General features: G+C 36.4%; 2 protein-coding genes across 2 annotated transcripts; one reads left to right on the forward strand and one right to left on the reverse strand.

The window, feature by feature from the left end:
• Positions 1 to 3650: 3650 nt before the first annotated feature.
• Positions 3651 to 7823, reverse strand: LOC133865985 (glutamine synthetase nodule isozyme). The gene is made up of 12 exons (XM_062302528.1): positions 7565 to 7823; positions 7188 to 7227; positions 6976 to 7079; positions 6831 to 6879; positions 6565 to 6671; positions 6353 to 6440; positions 5459 to 5587; positions 5268 to 5342; positions 5120 to 5173; positions 4783 to 4820; positions 4475 to 4634; positions 3651 to 3944 (listed from the first exon to the last, which is right to left on the reverse strand). Exons 1-12 carry the CDS (start codon positions 7636 to 7638, stop codon positions 3792 to 3794), a joined length of 1071 nt encoding a protein of 356 aa, XP_062158512.1. The 5' UTR covers positions 7639 to 7823; the 3' UTR covers positions 3651 to 3791.
• A 4094-nt stretch (positions 7824 to 11917) lies between these two features.
• Positions 11918 to 24796, forward strand: LOC133866266 (NF-X1-type zinc finger protein NFXL1). The gene is made up of 12 exons (XM_062302796.1): positions 11918 to 12054; positions 12413 to 15788; positions 19227 to 19393; positions 19697 to 19922; positions 20002 to 20244; positions 20622 to 20675; positions 20793 to 20843; positions 21471 to 21731; positions 21851 to 21903; positions 22270 to 22387; positions 22744 to 22998; positions 23612 to 24796. Exons 2-12 carry the CDS (start codon positions 12452 to 12454, stop codon positions 24658 to 24660), a joined length of 5814 nt encoding a protein of 1937 aa, XP_062158780.1. The 5' UTR covers positions 11918 to 12054; positions 12413 to 12451; the 3' UTR covers positions 24661 to 24796.
• Positions 24797 to 25283: the final 487 nt, after the last annotated feature.

The following is a 25283-nucleotide window of genomic DNA, read 5'->3' on the forward strand; positions in this document are numbered from 1 at the left end:
AGCATCAAATCTCCTTAAAGAAAAGAAAGAAACTCCAATAAACAACCATACACTTTGATGCAAGCCACCAAAACTCTAAGGGTGTGTTTGATAAAGGGTTTTTTGGGTGAGTTTTGTAATAGTAATAAGAAGTGAAAGATAGGATATAAAGTAGAAAGAATTTGTATAGAAAAGTGAAAAAAATAAAAATAAAAAATTGTTTTGTAGTGAATTTTTTTATTGAATAGTAATAAAAAATAATTAATGTGATATAAAAAATGAAGAAAAATTATAATGTTTTGAAGTTGATTTTTTTTTTTTTTAAGAAGTAATAATAAGGAGAGGAGATGATGATTACCGGGAGGTGGTGGTTACCAAACAGAGCCTAATAAGGTTTCTAGTTAAATTTCCTCCAACAACGTGTTGCTTGAGTGAATTAAGACACTCATCAAAGTACCAAGATGGCCCATATCACAAACAAAGCTTTAATCTTAAGCTGATAAAAAGCTTATGAGATTTCTGTTAAATCGTCTCTTATTTCAAAAGCTTAAGTTGATAAAAATATATAAATTTCATTATTTAATTAATATTTTTTACACCACTCATGTGGTGTAAATGGATCTAAACCCAAATGGGCACTCGCCATAGTTTTGTGCTCTTGGTCATTGGATGTGTGGCCGGGATCGAGTAACTTATGAGTTTTAATCATTTTTGTGGTTATGACATGAACAAATAATGTTAAACAAAGAGAAAAGTGATAGAAAAGAATAAAAGAAATATGCGTTTTAGGAATTTGCTTAACCATCTTGGTTAAAAGTAGAAAATGCGTAAGCCATTGAGAGTACTCTAATATGAGCCAAACGTGACACCTTCGTAACACGTTCGTCTACTTAACTATGGGATGGTCCGAGATGGAGGGGTTAGCATCCTTTCCATTTCAACAAATTTTTTGTTTTAGGCATGAAATTTTTAAATGATATAACAATATATTTATCATTAAATCTGTAAAATTAAAATTTAATATAAGTTTCACTTGAAATTATTAGGGGAGGGAGAGGTTAGTGGCTCTAATTTGCAGAATACCTGAATTAAATAATGAAAAAAAAAAAATTAATATGGAATAGTAATTACTTGGTCACATAGTAAGTACTAATTACCATGATTTCTGGCAATTTTCAAGAGACAAGTTGGTGCTATTTTTATGATCCGGATATTCGATAATGATTTCCAAAGCTTAAAATTTGCTTGTCCTTTTAGTTTAATATACTATTTTATCCTATGGATTTGCTTTCAATATTTTAAGAAGTCATTATAGCATGTATCTTAGAAGATTATGACAAATCATTTTCTCTCAAACTGTAATTATGAAAGTTTAAAATTTCCTTTCCAATTGAATTTGAGAAAATTTTCTCACATTCAATCTATTAAATTGGAAACTGTTTGTTAAATTACGTGCTCTAACATCCTATTAGAAAATATAAAGACAAATTTTAGTTTAATAGACTGAGTTTGAATAATCGCACCTTACTTTTTTGTGAAGTTGCTGGCCCGAAGTACATTCGGTTCAAGCAACAAATTGCACCCGATTCCGATCGGATCACTTCTATGGACGAGAATGTTAACTGATTTTCTTTAGCATTGCTTTTGCAAGAGAATATGGTCTGCTCATTCAGGACAGCTCTTTTTTTTACTGTCTGATCACTACAACATGCAGGATTTAAAAAATTTCATGTATACATCTAATTTAGCTATTTCAATATATTTGAACCCAAAAAATTATTAAAGTTTTCTCCCAAAAAAAATATTATTTGACTTAACTATTGACGGCTCTCCGTCTCGCCCACGCTAATTCGCTCTGGTGGTCTCTCTTTGTTTGCGTGTGTCCATCGAACCATCGCTCAATCCGACCGTACAAAAATCTGTTTTAAAAAAAATAATTTCGAAAAATCTACTTGCCTGCCTTGTCCAATACAGAATGATGGGCAAAGTTTTTGTGGCATCTATTAAATTGTATTTATTAATAGAGTTAAGAAAGGAAATTCCGGGGAGGTCTGAAAGCACTCTAGAGAAGAAGGACTATTGTACTCTCTCTCTCTCTCTCTCTCTCTGTCTCTTTTTCTCCCTACCTGCTTCCTGGAACTTTCTCACACTTTTTTGAGCTTATTTGTTTTTATATCTTTTACAAAATTATTAAATCACTCTTTATTCAAAAAATTTAAGTTAATAAAAAATTATAAATTTATATTCTACCACTCTTTTCATGTGTGAGCTCAAACTGGAACTTGTAAGAGAAGACAATGAAAAACGACTACCGAATGTAACCTATTGTTTTTTTAATAGAGCAAATTATATATGCATATTATTTTCTTTTGCTAGATAGAAAATAACTTATGAGTGTCTAAATTATTCATAAAAAAATAAAGTATTCCTTTAAGTTGAGCTTGTGTGATTTTTCTTAAATAGTCATCAACCAGCTTAAGCATGGAGGGGTCTTCCTCCTCCTCCTCATCATCATCTTTTATGAAATTCTATTTTAGTATTTCTTGTAAGATTGTTATCTTAATTCTTACGTGTAGGTTCAAATTTTCTCTTAATAAATAAAACTTAGTACATAAAATACTTAACTAAAATGTTATAATTTGAAGCCAACATATACTTTAAGACCATATTAAATCACAAGTTATCTTAAAAACTTAAAATAATAAATTAATATTTTACAATTTCCATTCTACCTAAGCTTGTTTTTCTAAGAGGATTGCAACATATTTGGAGTTGGCCATGATTAAATTTTCGGTTTGTCTATCAAAGGAAATCTTTACTTTAAAATCTAACAACTTTCTTTTGATTTTTTTTTTTTTTGGAAGTCATAAAAAAAATAAATAAATATATATATATATAAAAAGAGAGAGAAGAAATTTCTAATTGATGGGCGGGTTAAATGAAATTCCTACATTTAGCCCGCCCAAATTTCAGCTCAAGGAAAAAAATTTGTAAAACCGATATGCGTTGGACGAGTGAACCTTACATCCTAAATTGTTTGGGACAAGGGGCCCCATAAAACCTTCTCTATTTGGCATGCGAGTTTATTTGAAATGGAGAGGATTCTCTCCGTTTAGTGTAACAATGAGGGCATAATTGTCTTTTTATATTTTCATGAAATGTGAAAAGACAACTGTACTCTCACTTTTATACTAAACGGACTTTTATATGATACCTAGAGAATCCTCTCCATTTCAAATAGAGGATTCAAATTCTGCAAGGAAAAGGGTAAGTGTAGGGATCCTCATCAAGGGTCAGTGATTTCCTCAACGGTAGTAGACTAATGGAAGCTCCTCATTCCTCAAATTACAAGATTAAAGCAAAAATTGGACCTTTATATAAACCCTGAAAGATGCCCCATATGGTAGCTCCCTTCCTTCCCATTTGCCTAAGATGTTTTAAACCTCAAAATCTACCATTGAAGCTATAAAATCTAATCTGAACCATGAACTAGATTCTTTCCATTTCACGTGATCCGCATTTGGATATTAATTAAATAATATTGAAGTTTCGGTTTCCCGAGTTTTTTTCTTTTCCTTTTTTATTTATTTATTTTTTCTTATGAGCAGTTCCCTGTTATTCACATAAGAAAAACAGAACTACATACCAGAAAAATGGACAAATACCAATAATTGTTGACCCATTTAAGTAAATTTTATTTTATTTTTAGTCCAAAAACAGGTAAAATGAAGAGGATGCGTCTTATCAATTCTCCCCCTACATAAGATAGTAATGGAAGAAATGACAAATTATTAATACTCAACCAGAACTTCTCATGGATGCCAGAGGATGGTGGTCTCTGCTATCATTGAGGTTACAACATATGGATCCATGTTAGAAGCAGGCCTCCTGTCTTCAAAATAGCCTTTGCCAGCTTTCTCTGTATCTCTACCAACTCTAATGGAGGCTCCACGGTTTGCCACTCCCTGTCAATTAACCAGATGCAGAGGGATTGAGCATTGTGTAAATTATGAAATAAATCACTCTAAAATATACCAGCATTTTGTTCCTTTGGGAATTTCCAGAAAAGCTAATCATCGGTTCTTCTCTCCATCGGAACAATGGGGCCATTATGCTCGTTACAAATAACCAAGGTATCTCTTTTTTAATTGGAGGTTGAATCGGTCATCAGAAGAATCATTAGGCCAAAAATTAGGATACATTAAGCCATCAAAATGTGTTATGGCATCAAAGTCTAACTCACACTGCCTCCTGTCTTCTATCTTTTCTCATTCAAAATTTCAAACTTTTCCCTGGTACCCGATTCAGAACAACTCCAAACAGAACATAATTTGGGAAGAAAGGTGCATGAATCATAAGTCCATCACTCTGGCTATCAATCTTCACACCACATTCCCCGAGAAACTCGTTCTTCCCCCCCCCCCCCCCCCCCCAACCAAAACCTGCCCTTGTTTTAATTGTTCCATTGGTTAGATATAGAAGTAGAAATGTTTACCCATAAGAAGTTGTTGATGTCGGCTGTTTCATGCTTTCCAGTGAGACGGCGCTCATTGCCTTCCCCATAAGCTGCAATGTGTTCCTTGTGCTTCAATCCAAGCTTTTCGATCGCTTTTTTGATGACTTCATACCCTCCATCACTTCTCATGGACTTTGTGCTGAATTCACCATAAGTCAAAGAAGAGAAGATATGACAATCACATATACAAATGGAATTTCGTGCAACTACAGGGGAAATATCTTCAAATCATACTACATTAAGCAAAAGATTATATCGAATCCATACTAATAAATCACATATATTACCTGTAGTTAGTGTGAGCCCCAGCCCCATTCCAGTCACCCTGGTCACATAATGCCTCTAACAAAGTTAATACACAAATAAAATTATAAAAGTAATACTATTTAGTAGACTGTTTTACGACTTTCATATAACTTAATGATGTGGTTGTGAAAATTACCTCTTGGATCAATACTTGTTAAAAAAAAAAAAAAAAAACTAAAGGCTGGTTTTCACTGTCACGCCATCCCAGTTATATGGTAATCATATAGCAGTCTACTAAATAACATTACTCAAATTATAACAATGCAACAATAACATTGTGCATCCTCCTCACAACAATAAACTTAGAGACAACTTAACCTGAATAGGTTTGGGATCAAAGGAAACCACCACTCCAGCAATCTCTGAAACCCTCTGTATTACACAAAAAATATCATGAAGAAAATTTCTTTCCCGTGAAGTTTAAATAACAAATAATTAATTATGAGGAACACAACATTTAATTTACCTCTAGAATGTAACGAGCAACCCAGAGCTCATCTCCTGCAGAAATGCCAACAGCAGGGCCAACTTGGAATTCCCACTACAAAATGGAATAAGGCAGTAAGTTTTTGGAAAACTAAAACACAAAAACAACAGTCAATGCAAGACAATACGATTGGAGGAGATCAAAACATCAGAAAGAGAAACATTTCTTACCTGGCCAGGCATCACTTCTCCATTGATGCCACTGATGCTGATGCCAGCATAAAGACAGGCTTTGTAATGAGAATTTACAATATCACGGCCAAAGGCCTTATCAGAACCAATACCACAGTAGTACGGACCCTTTAATCAAACACAAACTTCAATTACACAAAATGTGTAAATAGCATGGAGACTTATATGAATAAAGAGGAGAATAGAGTACTAAATTATAACCAGGATCACTCAAATTCAGATAAAATACAGTACCAAAGGCAATCTGTTCTTGCATCAGACAAGTCATTCATGCCTACTTGCCCAAAAAAAAAGTGTGGCAAATAAAAAAGGATGGCTATAATTAGCTATGGAGCTCAGAATACAGTTTCTTTGACAATCAACCTATAATCTAACTAAAAAAAAACCTTATAATCTAAACGCTCCACATTGAAGGCTTCATATGAAAGGTTTCTATAGAGAATATTGTCGGCTCACCATATCTTACCACAGTTTATGAATCACATTGTTTACGGTAGATGTAGGGTCGGAAATTTTTGACACACCTCACGAATCCGACAGGTTCTTGAGAAAAAATTACTAAGTTAGGGTTAAGGAATCTGACCCATTTAATTAATTATGTCGGTTATATCTATATAGTCTTATACTTATGACCCCTGATACTGGCAATTTTTTACACGACCTACGAACCTAACAAGAAATTAATGGGTTAATGTTGAGGGGCTTGACCCGTTTAATTAAATAGATCGAGTGAGAGTTGACCTATATAGTTTTATACCCATATCTTGACACGTTCCGAACCCGACACGCGAACATGAATTGCCACCTCTACCTCTAGGTAGATGCAACCGAACCTAAAGGAACTGCAAATTCCGAAAGAGAAAGATATGTCACCTGTGGTCCAGGATAACCACCCTGAGGCCACCCAATTGGCCATTTTACATCTTTTTGCAACAAGGTGTACTCCTGCTCTATACCATACCTGTTTGTTTACATTAAACTTCAGAAACTACAAACAGAAGCAGGTAAAAATATAAAGACGATTATAAACAAATAATAATAAAAAAATAATGATAGAACTTGAAAACCCAAAAGCCAGGACTTACCAAGGTTCTTCAGCAACCACGTCAGGATTGCTGAAAACTTTTGCAGCATCGAACCTCTTATTTGTTGGAATAGGCTCTCCAGCCGGGGTGTAGGCGTCACACATAACCTATAGATTTAAAATTAAATAATAAAATCTGATTGGTAAGTTAATTAAACAAAATAAGTTGATTATTTCAGTGAAAGGGACTTCTTCTTTTTTCTGAGCAATTAAGTGAGAGGGGCCGCCTATAAAAAAATGGAAAAAAAATAAGTGAGAGGGACTTACAAGAATGTTATGGCCCCTCCTAAATGGGTCCCTGAAAATCGCTTGGGGACTATTTTAAGACACACCAACAGAATAATAAATCCAATTATTAAAAAAAAAAAAAAGTATTAAGAAAAAATGAAGATACGAGAGAGGCAGATTTTACTATAAGATGACTTCACTGTCTTCCCCAGGTGCTTGGCCTGTGCTGGAACCATCATAGTTCCACTTTGGAAGCTTTGCAGGATCAGTTACTGGTCCAGGAAGTGTCTGTTCCGTTGAAAACATAAAATTAATTTCTTTTTTTTTTTTAAAAGAAAAAAAAAATCTAAATATGAAAAAAGAAACAGAAGAAATGGAAGAAAAAAAAAAGGTTACCCTGGCTTTGCTTCTAATGTCCATACCAGATCCACCGATCCTGTTCATTTATTAGTACCCAGGTACAAAAATCAATTTCAATCCCAGAAAAAAAAAAAAAAAAAAACAGAGACAAAGACAGAGAGAGTTGCAAAAGAATCGTTTCCATTTGAAATAGCAAAAAGAAAAACCATGCAATAACAAAAAGAGTGAGGTAGAGGGTCAAATAATGTATAGTAGAAAGAGTTTCGAAAATCAGATATACCCAGAAACATAAAAGACTGGCATCAACGAAAAATACACTGTTACGAGTGATTTTTCTTTTGCACTGAATGAAATGCCAACAAAAAAAAAAATTAGTATTGAGAAAAGATACATGAAGATCTGAGAAAGCTCACCATATGTACTCCGCGATCACCTTCTCAGTGGTCTCAGAGAGGCTCAGGTTGATAAGATCTGAAAGCAGCGACATTTTCAACAGGAAGAGAAAAACAGAGAGAGAGATAGAGATAGAGGTGGCACCGAACAGAAAGACTTATCAAAATGCTTTGACAAAAAGATAAAGAGTCGGTTTTATATGGGAAACAGAGCGTGCACCGTGCCCTGTGCAGATACGTGAAGATAGGAAGTCTGGACTTTCGATTGAAGAGGTACAATCCTAATTGTAACCAAGTTTTAGCTAAAAATAAAGCTAACTCTATTTTAAGCTCTCCACCTTTGGAAAAATAGCCTTCTCAAAGGCTAATTCTGTTCCTAGCTTTTGTTTTTTCTTTTCTTTTTTTTTTTTTTTTTGTCAATATAATATATTAATAAACAACTAAACATTTTTTTTAAATAAAAACAAAATATCACTTTATTAAATACCTTAACAAACATATTCTAAAATATTTTGTTACTTTATTAAAATAAAAATAGTTAAAATACTACAACTTTTATGATAACTCTTTTGCAAATTAACCACAACAGTTCAATGAGTGTCACGTAGCATAATATGAGTGAAACATTAAACAATAAAATTTGATTTTTTTTTTCCCACATAAGTATCACATAGATTGTCACATTAATTTATAAAAAAATTTATAATAAAAGTTAGAATACCCCAATCGCGCGTCAATTTAACACTCTTTAGGTCTTAAAATTCCTAACTTCACATATATTAAAAAAATAAAATTAAAGTTATCAAATTTCATGCTCATTTTCACTTCAAAAAATCAATGGTATACCAAAACGATTATATCCTTAATAATATCTTAGTCTAAATAATAATCTCGTTCTAAAACCACATATATATGTTTCAAAAAGCTATGATCTTTCTTCGAGAAAGACCCATTTTTTTTTTAAAAAAAAAAACTTGATCTACCATTTAAACTCTAAACACACCCATATATAAAAGGTATACACTTAAATATATGGATTAATTAGTACGAAATAAGGGTTAGGGTTTAGTGTTGATACCCTTGGTAGTGTAGACCCTTCCTCCTGAGTTCCAAAACCTCTTAAAAGGGTGGTGTAGATCATTCCTCCTCAGCTCCAAAACCAAAACCTCTTAAAAATCCCTCATTTATTCATCTCTCCCTCCTGGCTACTCGTCGCAAGAGGGAAATGATGTAGCTAGAGTTTATGGGAGCAGCTATAAAGGGTCTCTTGTGTTTTCTAAATTTTGGATGTATTATTTTCGCACGTAGACGGTCACCATTCGAACAGTTAATGTACTATTATAATAGTCGATCCAGCTTAAATTGTTGATGTGGAACATTAAAACGATGACCTAGAGATTCTCACACTTTAACACAGCATCATTCAAGAACAATGCATTTGAATCATGAGATTCTAAGTAGTTTAATTCCTCATTTATTTTAAAGCCTCTATTGTTTGTTTTTATTTTAATTACTAATTACTGGCTCATAATTGAGTATTTTTCATCCAAATTTATTATTTCCCTGACACGTGGCGCCAAGTCGTGTCTTAGGCCACTACATTTCCAATCATATGAAAAAAAAAAAAGAAAAAAAGATGTGCTAACTTAAGCATCGGAGTATCTTCGCTTCAACCGGAAATTCTTTGACAATTTTCCTATTTTGCAGGTTCCCTGTTCTCATATCAGGGAAGCCTCATCCCTGCTAAACTCACCAAGCAATATTGTTCAAAAAACGCCCCAACAACAACTGTAAAGTTATGAAACACATGCACATCAATCTGCATGCTAATGAATCATTTGCAGGGAATCAGTTTGCATTTTTTGGTGAAAAAACACAATAAAGGACCAAACAATACAAGCTCAAAAGATGTTCGATCCAATAAATAAAGGTAATTTTTCTTCTGAAGGTAGAGGACTCCCACAAACCAAACAAAGTCCAAGAGATGGTAAGAATACAAGTCACAAACAAGAATGTGAATTTGCAACTACAGATGACAAAGAATGAAGCTTTAAGATGCTGGAACCACTTCAATCATGCCTTTCAACCAAGCGGCATTCCTCAAGCCTTGGCTGCATCGAAAATAGTCTTGATGACACAAAATGGACCACAAACATTGAGGCTTGTGCACATGCATGGCAGGCTAATCAAACAAGGATAAGGAGGACCATGACTGTGATGCAGTGATGCTCTGTTACGCGATGAAAAAACAGGGGCTAACCATTGTTAACTTATCGATCAGCCACCACCTCCCACCTCCCACCTCCCACCTCCTTCCTCCTTTTGTTCTCCACACGTCAAAGTTCATCTGTTGAAGTTCGCGGTTTCTCTTCGTTGAGCTCAAGCGGCAAAGAAACAAAAGACAGCAGAAAAGCCAGAGAAAATGGCCAGCTGCACCTACACGTGAACTGGAAATCACATTTTGCCGCCCAAAGATATAATTATTGATTTTTTATTTTTAAATAAACAACACAAAATCAGACCCTAATCTATTTACGTGATTTTGTATTTTTTGTTTAATAAAAATAAATTAATAGATGGGTCAATAATTGTGTGATGGGGTGGTAACAGATCATATCTCACACGTGAACAAATGGGGACAATTTGAAGGTTCTTTGGGCACTCCATTTGGTCAGAAGTGTGACTCGCTCTCTGAAATATTTTTATTTTTATTTTTTATGAGGGGTATTTTTGTTTTTATTGGAAAATGTTGACAAATTTTAATAGTTTAAGAAACATTGACAATAAAATGATAATTTGAGGAGTATGTGACATGTTTACTTTGACAAAAAAAAAAATAAAAAATAAATAAATAATATGCTAATTAAAATGTAGCATTGATTTGGTTAGTTCTTTGATAGCAAGCACTTACCCTACCCAAATACAAAATTGTGTCAAGTAGCTCAAAGTTCAATACATAATTATGGAACAAATGATGTGCTCAAAAAATATCTTAAAAATTGGTGGCAATTTTTAATTTTTATTTATTTATTTATGAGAAATGATCCCTACACTCATTTCTCACAACAGCCTCACAACAAGCTGATGTGATTGGTAATATTTTATTATTTTTTTACAAAAAGAAAAAAAAAGAAAACAAACAAAATAATAAAATATTACCAGCCACATCAGTTTATTGTAAAACTGTTGTGAGAAATGAGTTTAGGAATCATTTCGCTTTATTTATTTTTCATGAGATAGAGAAGCCTCGGACACCTCCCTGTCTTCCACCGGACTTTTTGGAGACAGCAAGAGCATCTTTCGCCAATTTATATGTTATCTTACCTACTTTGTCCAGCATATCATATTTTCTATTTATCAAGCTAACTTTTTATAATGCCTTTTCTTTTTCCTGATGATTTTTTCTTTTCTTTGACCATTACATTAAAGTAGAAGAAGAAAATAGGAGACATTGGCCCATAACAAATTTTAGTGTATAAATGAAGCCAAAATTATTGGAAATAAGCATATGAGTAGCCCGACTAAGGGTCGTTCGGGTTTGCGATTTAAAAATAATAATTTTGAAATGTGCGATTAGAAAAAATGATTTTTAAAAATGCAGTTAAGCGTTTGGCAAAATCGTAATTTGGTCTTTAAAATCGTAGATTAGCCTTTAAAATTATGCGTTTTAAAAAAAACACATCATTACTTGCGATTTAAAAAAAAAATTTCTGCGTTTTCAAATCGCAATATTTTAAAAATGCAATTCTCAAACAATTCAAGTTTTGCAATTTGGTTTAAAATCATACTTTTCGTCTACGAAATCATAATCCCAAACACACCATAATATTAAGAGACCGTTAAAAGTGGCACTACAAGAAAATTGTAGAGTCAATAGGGAGGCTATTACTGTTGATGATAGGATTAGAGCCGTCAAAGAGGAGTAATACTGCGATGTCGGTCAAATCTGACGGTAACCACATAGTAGACATTGAATTTGGATTCGAATATATGACTGTCATACAACTATGATAACGTGACAGTAAAAATTAATCATTAATTTTTACTAATTATCTCGAATGAATTTGTTCTTTTGGTAATGTATTGGGCCTTAATGTATCAACTTCAAGTTACAACCTTTGAAGCCCGTTAACGCAAACTTAGCCCAAGAGAGTCTCTTCAAATGGGCCACCCCTTAGAAAATCATGGAGGAAGAGTAGCCACCACGTAGCCCACACCCACATTGACACGCAAAAAGTTGCACACCGGTCCGCACCGCGCAGCCCGATTATCTTGACGTTGGACCAGGACTAAAAGTGGGACCACATACGACAACAACCGCTTCCTTCGGCTCCAAGGCACTTATTCTCTCTCCCCCCGCTATATAACCTCAAATTTCTGACCCATGATCCCATCCCCTATCCCCACAACCTTTGTCGGGTCGGGTCGGTTTTCTCTTCAGGAACACTATTTAAATTGTAGAGCACCGCACATATTTTCTTCGAGAAAGAGCGAGAAAAATCTTTGAAAAGGTATTTCTTCTTCGTTGTTTCAATTTGTTTCAAATTAATTCTTTTGTTGGTTTCAGCATGGTTTTGGGCGTTTTTTTTTTTTTGGCTGAAATATGATCTGTTTGGTTGTCTCGAAAATCGGGGGAGGGAACTGTTTGGTCGCCCAGAAAATCTGGAGGAGGGGTTGAACAAATGGGATTTTGGACGCTTTATAACTGATGTGTGTGTAGGGATGTTAAAGTAGTTTCGTTCATTTCATGACTGATTCTGTAGGCAAACAGTTAGGGTTTTATATTTTGGGCCATTGTATGTGTGATTCGATCAACCGCCTGTGATGAAATGCTCATTTTTTTGTTGTTCAATTTCTTTTGGTTTGTAGTCAGTGGATACAAGCTTTGGGTGTTTGGCTTCGGAGAATATGAGCTTTCAAGCTCGAAATGATCGAAGGGATAGGACTAGATTTCCTGTCCAAGGCGTTCGCCATCAGTGGGTCCCGAGAGGATCCACTGCCACTACCGTCGTGAACTTGAACCCGAACCCGAATGCCAATACAAACCAAAACCCGAGCCCGAGCCCGAACCCGAGCCCGAGCCCGAGCCCACCATTGAGCTTCAATACGAACCACGGGACTGTTGAGGACTCAAATTATGGTTCTGCTCCGCCTGAGAGTCGGCCTAGAAGGAATAATGGTCCGAGGGGTTACATGGGTCGATCTGTGTATCAGAAGAGGGAGAAGGAGAAGGAGGAGAATCAGGGGGAAAAGGGATTAAAGGACTCTAAGGTACCTCAGCTTGTGCAAGAAATTCAGGAGAAGCTGATTAAGAGCACTGTCGAATGCATGATTTGTTATGACATGGTGCGAAGGTCAGCACCCATATGGTCTTGCTCGAGCTGTTACTCTATTTTCCATCTGACTTGTATCAAGAAATGGGCTCGGGCACCTACTTCTGTTGACTTGTTGGCGGAGAAGAGTCAGGGATTTAATTGGAGGTGTCCTGGATGTCAGTCGGTGCAGCTTACAGTGTTGAAGGAGATTCGGTATGTTTGCTTTTGTGGGAAGAGGCCAGACCCACCTTCCGATCTGTATTTGACTCCACATTCATGTGGAGAACTATGTGGGAAGCCACTTGAAAGGGAGGTTCTGCGTCCTGGAGATAGTGAGGAGGATCTTTGCCCGCATGTTTGTGTTTTGCAATGCCACCCAGGTCCATGTCCTCCTTGTAAGGCATTTGCCCCACCACATTTGTGCCCATGTGGGAAGAAAACAATTACGACACGGTGCTCTGATCGGAAGTCTGTTCTTACTTGTGGTCAGCGCTGTGACAAGCTCCTTGAGTGCAAGCGTCACAGGTGTGAGCGAACCTGCCACGTGGGTCCTTGTGATCCTTGTCCGGTTCTAGTCAATGCTCCTTGTTTCTGCAAGAAGACCGTGGAGGTTGTTCTTTGTGGAGACATGGCTGTGAAGGGAAAGGTGAAAACAGAGGATGGTGTTTTTTCTTGTGGTTCAACTTGCGGAAAGAAGCTTTTATGTGGTAATCATGTCTGCTGTGACATTTGCCATCCAGGCTCATGTGGAGAGTGTGACTTAATGCCAAGCACGGTTAAGACATGCTACTGTGGGAAAACAAGCTTGCAGCAGGAACGGCTGACCTGTTTGGACCCGATTCCAACCTGTTCTGAAAAATGTGGCAAGCCCCTTCCTTGCGGGATGCACCATTGTACAGAGGTGTGCCATGCTGGGGATTGTCCACCATGTTTGCTTAAAGTTTCTCAAAAATGCCGTTGCGGATCAACCTCTCGAACTGTAGAATGCTGCAAAACAACAGTGGAAGAGAAATTTACGTGTGATAAGCCCTGTGGGCGGAAGAAGAATTGTGGAAGGCACAGGTGCAGTGAGCGGTGCTGCCCGCACTCTAATTCAAACAATCCTCTCTCTGGGAATTGGGATCCACATTTCTGCTCGATGCCATGTGAGAAGAAGCTTAGGTGTGGGCAGCATTCTTGTGAATCACTGTGTCATAGTGGCCATTGCCCTCCTTGCCTTGAAACATTTTTCACTGATTTGACCTGTGCATGTGGGAGAACTTCCATCCCTCCTCCATTGCCTTGCGGCACACCTCCCCCTTCATGTCAGCTCCCATGTTCAGTTCCTCAGCCTTGTGGCCATTCATCTTCTCACAGCTGCCACTTTGGGGACTGCCCGCCTTGTTCTGTGCCTATAGCAAAGGAATGCATTGGTGGGCATGTTGTCCTTAGGAACATACCTTGTGGTTCAAAGGATATCAGATGTAACAAGCTTTGTGGGAAGACCAGGCAGTGTGGAATGCATGCCTGTGGCAGAACTTGTCACCCACAGCCTTGTGATTCTTCACCTGGGCCTCTACCAGGTTTGAGAACTTCGTGTGGGCAGACATGTGGTGCTCCTAGGGGAGATTGTAGGCATACGTGTAAAGAACCTTGTCACCCTTCTGCTCCTTGTCCTGATGTAAGATGTGATTTCCCTGTAACAATCACTTGTTCTTGTGGCCGGTTAACAGCAACTGTTCCTTGTGATGCTGGAGGCAGCAACGGGGGTTTTAGTGCTGATGCTTTGTATGAAGCTTCCATTATCCAGAAGTTGCCAGTGCCGCTTCAACCAGTGGAAGCAACTGGAAAGAAAATTCCACTTGGACAGAGGAAGCTCGTGTGTGATGATGACTGTGCTAAGTCGGAACGAAAGCGAGTTCTAGCAGATGCTTTTGATATTACTCCTCCAAACTTGGAAGCTCTTCATTTTGGTGAGAATTCTGTTGTTTCTGAAGTGCTAGCAGATCTCTATAGACGTGATCCAAAGTGGGTATTGTCTGTGGAGGAGAGATGTAAGTTCTTGGTACTTGGCAAGAGCAGAGGAACTACAAGTGGTCTTAAGGTTCATGTTTTCTGTCCGATGCTGAAGGATAAGAGAGATGCAGTAAAGCTGATTGCCGAGAGATGGAAGCTTGCTATTTATTCTGCTGGTTGGGAGCCGAAGCGTTTTATTGTGGTTCATGTTACACCCAAATCGAAAGCCCCTTCTCGTGTGATTGGGGTTAAGGTTTCGACCACTGTAAGCTCATCCCATCCTCCAGCTTTTGATCCTTTGGTTGACATGGATCCTAGACTTGTTGTTTCTTTTCTTGATTTGCCAAGAGATGCAGATATAAGTGCATTGGTCTTGAGGTTTGGTGGGGAATGTGAACTAGTTTGGCTGAATGACAAGAATGCATTGGCTGTATTCAGCGATCCTGCCCGAGCGGCCACTGCTATGAGGAGATTGGATCATGGGTCAGTATACAATGGAGCTGTTGTGGTTCTCCCAAATGGTGGTGTAGCAGCAGCATCATCGGCTACTAGTGCCTGGGGCGGAGCAGTTGCAGCTCTAAAGGGTAACCCATGGAAGAAGGCTATTGGTCAGGAGCCTGGTTGGAAGGAAGGTTTATGGGGTGATGAAGAGTGGTCTGGTGGTGGTTCTGCAGATATGCAGGCATCTGCTTGGAAAAAAGAAGCGCCCATTGCTGCATCATTAAATCGGTGGAGTGTCCTAGACGCTGAAACGTCTTTGAGTTCATCTGCTGCTTCCCTCAGAACCGAGGATCCTGGAAAACGGGCAGGAAGTAGTTCAGGTTCAGTCTTGGAATCTGGTGAAAGTGGTTCGAATTCAGCAGGGCAGCATCAAGGTAATTCTAGTGGAACAGAAATGTCTGAGGTGGTTGATGACTGGGAGAAGGCTTGCGATTGAGAGAAAGGACTACAGATTAATTTGAGAAGCTGAGGCTTGTAGACAGGAAGATGGCTAGTATGGTTTGCTTGCCCTTTTCATTATATTTTTGGCTTGTTAGGGGCAACCACTGCAGTAATATTTATTTTTTAATTTTTTTGGTATTTTGTATTTTGTTTTTCTTCTTCCTCCGGTTACATCACACATCGTATGATGGGTGTTGATACAGAATTTTTTTCCCCCTACATCCCTGCAATGTAATTGTGGAAGCAACCTGTACCCTCTGCTGTATGGAAGGACATTTCTTTGAAAGTGAATTTTTAATAACGTCGGTTGATGAGTAGCATGTTTGAAAGCTAAATACATCCTGTCTAAGTGCCTCGGTGCCCAGTCGTGGTTTAGTGCTACCAACCGGATTCAATGCAATTGTGTGCGTGTGTTTTTGTTTTACTAATAAATAGATTTTTTTTTTAATGATATTAAGGGGGTTCACTCTGCCCTCCCAGAATTTTCTCAAGATTGTCATAAAATCAAATGTATGAAATGGTACTCGTAGATTGGAACAAGAGAAATAATTGAAAGAGGAAAAATAATGCTTTATTCGATGATGTTTGCTTCAATTGTTTACATTGGTTTAAAAAGAAAAGACCTACCAACTATTATGAAAAGACATTAGTAGTGATTACAATCAGAATAAAATCAGAATAAAATCCTAGCATATCAAAAATAGTACTTGCTTGGAGTTTTTCTTCGATAAAGTGTCTGTCAATGTCAAAATGTTTAGTTCGGTTAACATTGGACTGGATTGTGAGCGATATTAATTGCATTTTTATTGTCACAATACAATCTCATAGAATCCTTGAAATCAAACCTAAGCTCTTTCAAGGATATCTTCAGCCATAACATTTCACACCCTCCATTAGTTCATGGCTCTAAATTCTCATTTTGCACAAAATCTGACAACAACTGATTGTTTCTTATTATGCAATTAATATAATCAAATTATCTCCCACAAATGTGCAATAACTTGATGTGGACAATCGGATCCCGTCCAATTTGCATCTATATAGCTTCTATTGTGAGGTGATCATGTCGAGAAAACAACAGCACCTTACTTGGTAAAGATTATAAGTAATAAAGAATCTGATAAACAAATTTCATATGAGACTCTTGCGGCAAATATATAAATTGGCTCACCAAACTAACATCATATGCAATGTTGGAACATGTATGAGACAAATAGATCAACCGACCAACTAATCGCTAATATCTTCATTTATTCACAAGAGGACTGTCACTACTTTCATTCAACTTAACATTCACCTTTATTGCATTATTAATAGCTTTACATTCAAGCATTCATGTTTCCTTGAGATTATTAAGAATATATCTATTGGGAGATAAATTACTATGTTTCAATCTCACAATTACAATGTGACAATGTCCAAAAAATACTTCAAATTGCCCAAATCTTTTATTTCAAATTTGTTGGCAAGAGATTTTTTTGTTAAATCTCCTCATCAACATTTCCTGTTATAACAATATCATTAATGATACACAATCAGAACTATTACTTTTCCTTGAGTGGTTGATAAAGGGTACATGATCAACTTGACTTAGTCGTTTATAACCAAATCTCTACGTAGCCCGAGAAAAGAGCTCAAACCATGCTCCCAAAAATTGTTTTAGACCACACAAAACCTTCTTTAATTTGCACACTCTACCTATACAGAATTAATTTTTAAGTCCAAGCGAAACTTCCATATATACTTCTTCTAGATCTTCATGAAGGAATGCATTTTTCATATCAAATTTGTGCAGAGGCCAATCTAGATTGTTGCTATAGAAAGTAGAATTCTAATTGAGTTCATCTTTGGTATCGGTGAAAATGTTTCCTCATAAAAAAAAATAAAAAAAATAAAAAAAATAAATAAAAAAATTAGAAATGTCATCTTTATCTTTGTTGTTGTTTTAGAGTTTTTTTTTTTTTTTTTTTTAATTTTTGGGCTAAACAAGAAGTCATTTAGGGGTTTACTATTGTTTGGCCCAGATTGAGATGACATATTGTTTGGAGCAATTCTGTACGACTCGACGTTCGCCGTCATACCCAAAAACGACTGGTCATTTTGCACGCCGATACATCCACAGCTCCCAGCTGCCGAAGAATACCAAAGAAACAAGACAACAAAAACACACATAGACACCTCTGACGAACCAATCTAGACTAGTCTTCACGGTCAAAACAACCACAAAAGCCACTGCATCTGCTTCGCCGATCGTGAAGCACACCCAATCTCCACCGCTCGCTGGTGGAGCAACTCAGACCTTACGGCCGATCAAAGGTCCTTTGCTCCCGTTTATCACGTCGGGTTCATCAAAGACTTGGATCGAGGCTAACGTCAGCCATGCACCATGCAGAATAGTGATCAACACATAAGGGAAAAAAAAAAAAAATTCCAACAAAATGATCTGCTACCAAGTTAAAAGAAGAGAATAAGAGAAATAGTTGAAAGAGAAAGAATAATTTTTTATTCGATGATGTTTGTTTCAATCGTTTTCGTTGGTCTAAAAAGAAATATTCTCTCTTTCTCTCACCCTATTTCTTTCGCAATTTTTTCCACCCAAAATAATATTTAAATATAAATAGATAATAAAATAAAGAATTTGTTGAAGAGAATATAAAAACAATATTAACTAAAGTAAAGAGATATACTTTTTCAATAGTTACTTTTATTTATTATCGCTGGAGATGCTCTTAGGAGACAAAAATTGCTTGATGCAGTCCTTTTGCTTAGCCTTTGTGCCTAGGACCCAAATGGATTGAGCTTCTGGCTCTCTTTGAAAAAATCTCCTAGCTGCCTTTGTCCTCTTAGTTAAAGAATACTTTATTTTTATGTTATTGAAGGTATTGTCGTCATGAATATTGGGTAGCACATTGTCGTAATTGAAAGTTTGAGATAATATTGTCAATTATGTAGTAATTTGAGCATCCGGAGTTTTCCCTTTCAACTTTTGTTGCGATAAGATTTCCAAAATCAATCTACCTAAAGGTTGAAAGTTTTGATGCTTCCCTAATTCAACAGGCCAGGTGATCAAACGATTCAAAAATCAATCTACAAACATGGTTTGTGTGTGTACGCTACAGACGAGTACAGTGAAATACAGCCCAAAATAATGAAGAAGATATGAAAATTATATTAATCACGAACATGTGCACCAGTCCTACTTTTTCCCAACACGCGATTGATTTTGTTGTCACTGTCAGTCCGGCATTCCCTCTATGTTACATAGAATACAACTATTCAAAAAACAAAAACAGTCTCTGTCGTGGAATCCGCAGAATAACGTACTTGATCAATAAGAAGCAATAACATAAAAGAATATGAAAGCGAGATCTGTCTCTGCTTCTCTCTCTCTCTCTTGATCATTCACTTTGTTTTTCCCGGCCCTCAATGAGGCATTGGCTCAATCGCTAGGCAGTCCCATATCTGTCTTTCACGTTTGTTTGAAGTTCAATATATAATTATCTTGCCAAAACTTTCCACATTTCCATCAACTTGTCAGTCTTTCTACCAACACATGGATCCTCCACTGAGTCGTTGCACCTCCTCTGATGAGTTTATGGTAAATGGTTTTGCCTCTTAGTTCTAATTTTCTGTACAGGACAGATATACATGAAGTACTTGTAGAAGCATTGATTAGTTCCTAAAGTTTGTTTCTTCTTTTTTCTTCTTGGGTTCAAGTCAAATGAATGATACTGCTCTGATGCTCGTTTGGCTATTAATTTTGAACCCATATATTGAGGTGTATCATGTTAAAAGTTATTCTGTACTGTAATCTCATTAAGGCTGTTAGATAAGTACAACTGAAGTATTTCTCATCATTTTTTGATAGTGTGATCTGAGTTTCTAACTTGATGATGTACAGAGGGTGACATGGAAGCGCACACTCCTTTTCTCATTTCAGAGCCTTGGAGTAATTTATGGTCAAATTAGTACTGCTCCCTTATATGTCTTTGGGACGATTCCTGCAAAAGATATCAAGTCAGATGAGGCTGTGTATGAGCTCTTTTCATTTATTTTCTGGACCATGACCACCATTTCATTACTGAAGTATTCCTTTATAGTACTGAGGGCTGATGATGGTGGAGAAGGTACTTGTCTTTAGTACCAGAAATCATTTTAACAGGATTTTTTTCCATGAAGAAATATTCACACAACAAATTATTGCAGGTGGTACTTTTGCTTTGTACTCACTATTATGCAGGCATGCCAAAGTAGGTGTGCTTCCAATTGACAGAAGTGTGAATGGTGTTATGCATTATGAGGCGGGAAGCCCTTTGAAGATCAAGGTGGAATCGAGGGCTTGGAGGGCCATTGCAAAACATAAAAGTAGTCACTACTTGATGTTGTGCTTAGCTCTGTTTGGTTCCTTCATGACAATTGGAGAGGGGGTGCTTACCCCAGCTCTTTCTGGTTCGGCAGTTCAAATAACCTTCTCAGCTTCTTTTTGTTTTTTTTTAATAACTGGGGTATTCGGGGCTTCACCCCGAATAAATCTCCAAGACACCGTGCAAAACGCCCCCTCCACACTAGTCGGATAAAGTTTGGGCTTTTGCCCGTGGGTGTTGTTTGTACTCAATGGGATCAAACTTTACACCTGATGCTTTATTAGGATTTTAGGTGCCAAAGCCAAGTGACTTACCACTCGAGTCAACCCCTTGGGGTTAACCTTCTTAGCTTTATTGGCACAACGACATAGTTCACTGTTTGCTATCTCTTTCTTTCTTATATGATTAATGTGATTCAGGTTGAATTCACTTTTTTTTTTTCTTTTTCTTTCTCCTTACCAGTGTTATCAGCTTCGAAAGGTGTTCAAAGATCATTGTCAGCTATGGCACATAAATGTAAGCGATAGCAGTAGGATTGAATATGAGAAACAAAAGAATACTGTTGTGTAATTATTTAGTAGATGCTTCATGAATCTTCAGTTTCAACTTATATTTTGCCTTGTGGCTCTCCAGTTTTTTCTTCACAAAGTACACAACAGTCCGTCTCAAAAGCTTTAGAAAGATGTAAGTACTCCACCATGTAAGTAGTTTTTGAATTGGATGTAAAACAGTCTCTCTTGCTCTTGTTGTCTTTTTCTTTTCCTATTAAACTCTGATATATGTATTTCTATGACTTCTTTGGAAATTCATATCCCATTGTATGTATGTGTTCCATAAAATATGTATCGACTTCAATAAGTTTGAAACTTTGCGTCATGGCAAATCAATCGTAATTTACTACAAATAAAATCACAGTTGTCTAAAAAAATCTAAACTAATGGGAAAAAATGAATTTAATTAATATTTTAGTACTCTTCTTCATATGAGCCCGAATTCCTTCTCAATGGTGGAGTAAAACCCTGCAGTCATGATCAAGAATTTTATTTCTGTTAAATGGGTAGAGTAATGTTCATAGAAGCCTGATACATCTCCTGGAGCATGAAAACATGTAAAACGTTTGATCAATTTTCATGTTCCTGAAGATAACCTTGTGATTCAACTGCTCAAACGCTTCAAAGATTAAATTTTTGTGAATGTGACTCCTTTTTCTGGATGGTGTTCCTGGATGACATTGCTGTTCTAGGATTACTCATGAATTTAGATATCTCCACTACTGATCTGCCTATTCCCTCCACATTTTACTTGTTTCAGATGTACCAGTTCCCTCTGCTTGTGCTATACTGGTATGCCTTTTCATGCTGCAGCACTATGGGACTCATAAAATTGGGTTTATGTTTGCTCCAATTATCATTATTTGGCTGTTATTTGTCAGTGGTGTGGGTATATATAATATCTTTAACTGGAACAAACAAATCATCCATGCGATCTCCCCAGTATACATGTATAGATTTGTGAGCAATATTGACATTGACAGTTGGAGATCATTAGGCAGCATCGTTCTATGTCTAGCAGGTCAGTCCGTAAATTATATTCTCATACTCTTAAGTACTAATATTTATATTTATATTTTTGCTGGTTTCCTTTTATCACCAATGGCATTGGTTGCATCACAAGATGCTGTACTTTTGCAGGATCAGAAACCATGTTTGCAGGTCTAGGTCATTTCTCGAAGAAACCAATCAAGGTATTCAATATAAGTCATTGTTTACTGTTATGGGAAGTGAGAAAGAAAAGATAATTGAATGAAAAAATAAAGATAATAGGGGAATAAAGAGAAAGAGACACAAAAGATTTTACGTGGTTCAGTCTATGACCTGCATCCACTGGATAAAGTCCAAAGGGATACATTGTTACTCTTACTGAATTGATGAATTTACAATACGGAGGATCCTTATTTATAGGGAGGTGGAGAGAATACAAAATAGTATGAAATATCAAATCAAATCTAATTTGATTGTATTCAAATCTGATTTGATTGATTACAATCGATTGAAATTAATACTGAAATCAAATCCCATAATAACAAATCTTACAATATATTCTGCTGCAGATTGCATTTCTTTGCTTGATTTATCCAGTTCTTATTATATGTTATGCGGGTCAGGCGGCATATATATCCAAAAACTTATATGTTCAAGATTTTAATCATCTAACAGAATCTGTACCTGGTAAGTTGTTTACTCTGCTTTTTTTGTTTTTTAATGGATAAATGAAATTATTCGACCAAGCAAAATACAATAGTACTTGCACAATAGAAGCAGCCAGTATGCAATCTCACACACCATACACCTGAAAAACAAAAACTCAAAACAAAACATAAACATACAGATGAAGGAATGCTCCATTTTTCTACAATGTTTTCTAGCTTGAGCTCTTTACAAAGGCTTGCTGTAGCAAATCTTGTCTCTTAAATCTTCTTTGATGCTTTGCAGAAAGTAGTTTCTCACTTTGCTTTGATTTAGTATCGATGGTTGGTTTAGCTAAAAATTATGTTTCTAATTCGTGGAAAACTTGTCAATTCCAGGTCCTATTCGCCATCTCTTCATTGTATTATCACTACTTGCCTCAGCTGTAGGAAGCCAAGCAACCATAACAGCCAGTTTCTCTGTCATAAACCAGTGCCTGACACTTAATTGTTTCCCCAGAGTGAAAGTTATTCATACATCAGATAAGATACATGGGCAAGTCTACATTCCAGATGTTAACTGGTTATTGATGATCTTCAGCCTCACAGTCACAATAGGTTTTGGTGATATTGTGAAAATTGGTCATGCAACGGGTACACATTCCTAACTGTACTGTTAAAGTATTGATTAAATGATTAAATTTATCTTTTCCTATCACCTTAAGTTTTTGGAATAAGTGGTAGTTTAACATGATATCAGAAAAAAGGTCATGAGTTCGAACCATGTCTTCTTAATTTACCTCATATTTTAATTAAATATTTCACGTGTTGAGCTTCACATATTTAAAGGGAGTTTGAGCCCACATGTGAAGAGGAGTGTTAAAGTATTAAATGATTAAATTTATCTCTTCTTATCAGCTTAAACATTTAGGATAAATGGTAATTTAACATGTACTGCATGCTTTTCCCAAAAGATGACTAAAGAGACTATAATTTTTATGACTGGAATGATTTGGAAATCATGACATGGAAAAAGAGAAGTTAAGAAAAATCATAGATTACAAAAGTGGGAGCAGAATATAACTATTGCTTAATCTTCTTATCATACAAGGGAAAATTGCAAATGCTGTGCAAAGTTTTGAATCAGTAGCAGAGAAATTTTCATCTTTTCCTTTCCCCTATTCTTAAGGAGAATTTATGCTGGCTTCATTTCATAAATAATTGTGTCACAGTTATATCAAAAATATACTGATTAAATCTCTTGCAGGTATGGCTGTAATTTCTGGAATGCTTGTAACAACTTTTCTGATGTCTCTTGTAATTGCTCTGTATTGGGAGAAGAGTTGGTTTTTATCTGCAGGCTTTTTGATATTCTTTGGCTTCGTTGAGACCACATATCTGTCAGCTTCTATGTTGAATTTTCACAAGGGAGCTTGGTACCTTGTTGTCCTTTTGGCATTGTCCTTGACAGTCATGTTTGCATGGCATTATGGAACCATGAAGAAGTATGAGTTTGATTTACAGAACAAGGTGCCCACGGAATGGCTGACAGAACATAGCTCAGACCTTGGAGTTTCCAGGATACCTGGAATTGGCTTAATTTACACCGATATGGTGACCGGAATCCCGGCTTTCTTCTCGCATTTCATTACGAATCTTCCTGCATTTCATCAGGTGCTTATTTTTGTTTCCTTCAAGTCTCAACCGATGCCTTATGTCCCCTCAAGTAGAAGGTATCTTATAGGAAGGGTAGGGCCTAAAGACTACAGAATATATCGTTGCATTGTGAGACATGGTTACTGTGATCACATTAGAGACACAGATGACTTTGAGGAAGAGATTATTCGTTCGATCGGAGAATTTGTTTCCATGGAAGAAAATGACTTGGAATCCCTGACATCCCCAGAAGAAAGAATGATTGTTGTTGGGAGGCCATTGCCAGATGGAAATGCTTTGGTTCCACTAAATGAAACCAGCTCAAACCATGAATCTCAGATAAGTCCTGTGGGTGATGCAGTTGAGAGCAGTTGTGTTGCTGTGAAGAGAAAAAAGGTTAGATTCATGTTGCCTCCAGATAGTCCAAAAATGAGAATATCTGTGAGGGAGGAGCTACAAGAAATCATTGATGCCAGGGAGAGTGGCACTGCATATTTTCTAGGGCAGTCACATTTAGCAGTGCGTGATGGCTCAAGCTTTGTAAAAAGGTTCCTGATCAAGACCTACATTTTTTGTGATAAAAACAGTAGAGAGCCTCCAGTGGCCCTCAACATTCCTCATGCTGCTCTTGTAGAGGTTGGTATGCTATGTACCATATGACTAGTACATCGTTGTATTGATAGTCAAAGAGAAAGAGAAACAAAAAAGCAAGGAAAATCACTGCTATAATTTGTAGTTTTACAGTACTCTAGAAGAAAAAAGAAAAATAAAGTTGATTGATTGCATTTATGGTATCCAAGCCACAAAACAAATCTATTGAGTGCTTTTGGTAGAAGCTTTTATCTATATATGCATATATTTGTTGATTATCCCAACTATGGAAAGAAAAGAGAGAGCACTCCATGAGATTTGAGCATGTATAATGACATCTAATGCCTTCTTCATAACTACTTGATGTCATATATCTATCTATCTTAACTTATATTTACCAATATTAAGCTATATATAGTTAATAGTCTCCTAACCTTTTCCATTTTCAACAATAACTTAATTAGTAAACAGAAAAAACTGCTCAGTGATTATTGAAGATTATTTTGGTTAATTCGGAAATATATTATTTTTGGTTCCTGTGGTTTGACTTTGTACCAAAAGTACTTTGAGGATCCTTGGAATTTTTAAATCATCCAAATTGGTCCATGCTAGAAACGGTTAGAAATTGATGTGACTCTACATCATAGCCAATGATCAGATAGTAACATATGGCATAAGCACTCCATGAGATT

Source organism: Alnus glutinosa, chromosome 4 (genome assembly GCF_958979055.1).
Source record: "Alnus glutinosa chromosome 4, dhAlnGlut1.1, whole genome shotgun sequence".
Taxonomy (NCBI): Eukaryota; Viridiplantae; Streptophyta; class Magnoliopsida; order Fagales; family Betulaceae; genus Alnus; species Alnus glutinosa.

Excerpts from the sequence above, each read along its gene's own strand:
- LOC133865985 (XM_062302528.1), bottom strand. The coding sequence starts at position 7,638 with ATGTCGCTGCTTTCAGATCTTATCAACCTGAGCCTCTCTGAGACCACT. Across the intron at positions 6,441-6,564 it reads GTGGTTGCTGAAGAACCTTG|GTATGGTATAGAGCAGGAGT; the intron begins GTAAGTCCTGGC and ends GTAAACAAACAG. Across the intron at positions 5,588-6,352 it reads GTGGTTATCCTGGACCACAG|GGTCCGTACTACTGTGGTAT; the intron begins GTGACATATCTT and ends GTTTGATTAAAG.
- LOC133866266 (XM_062302796.1), top strand. The coding sequence starts at position 12,452 with ATGAGCTTTCAAGCTCGAAATGATCGAAGGGATAGGACTAGATTTCCT. Across the intron at positions 20,844-21,470 it reads CTCAAAAGCTTTAGAAAGAT|ATGTACCAGTTCCCTCTGCT; the intron begins GTAAGTACTCCA and ends TACTTGTTTCAG. Across the intron at positions 22,388-22,743 it reads TCTAACAGAATCTGTACCTG|GTCCTATTCGCCATCTCTTC; the intron begins GTAAGTTGTTTA and ends TGTCAATTCCAG.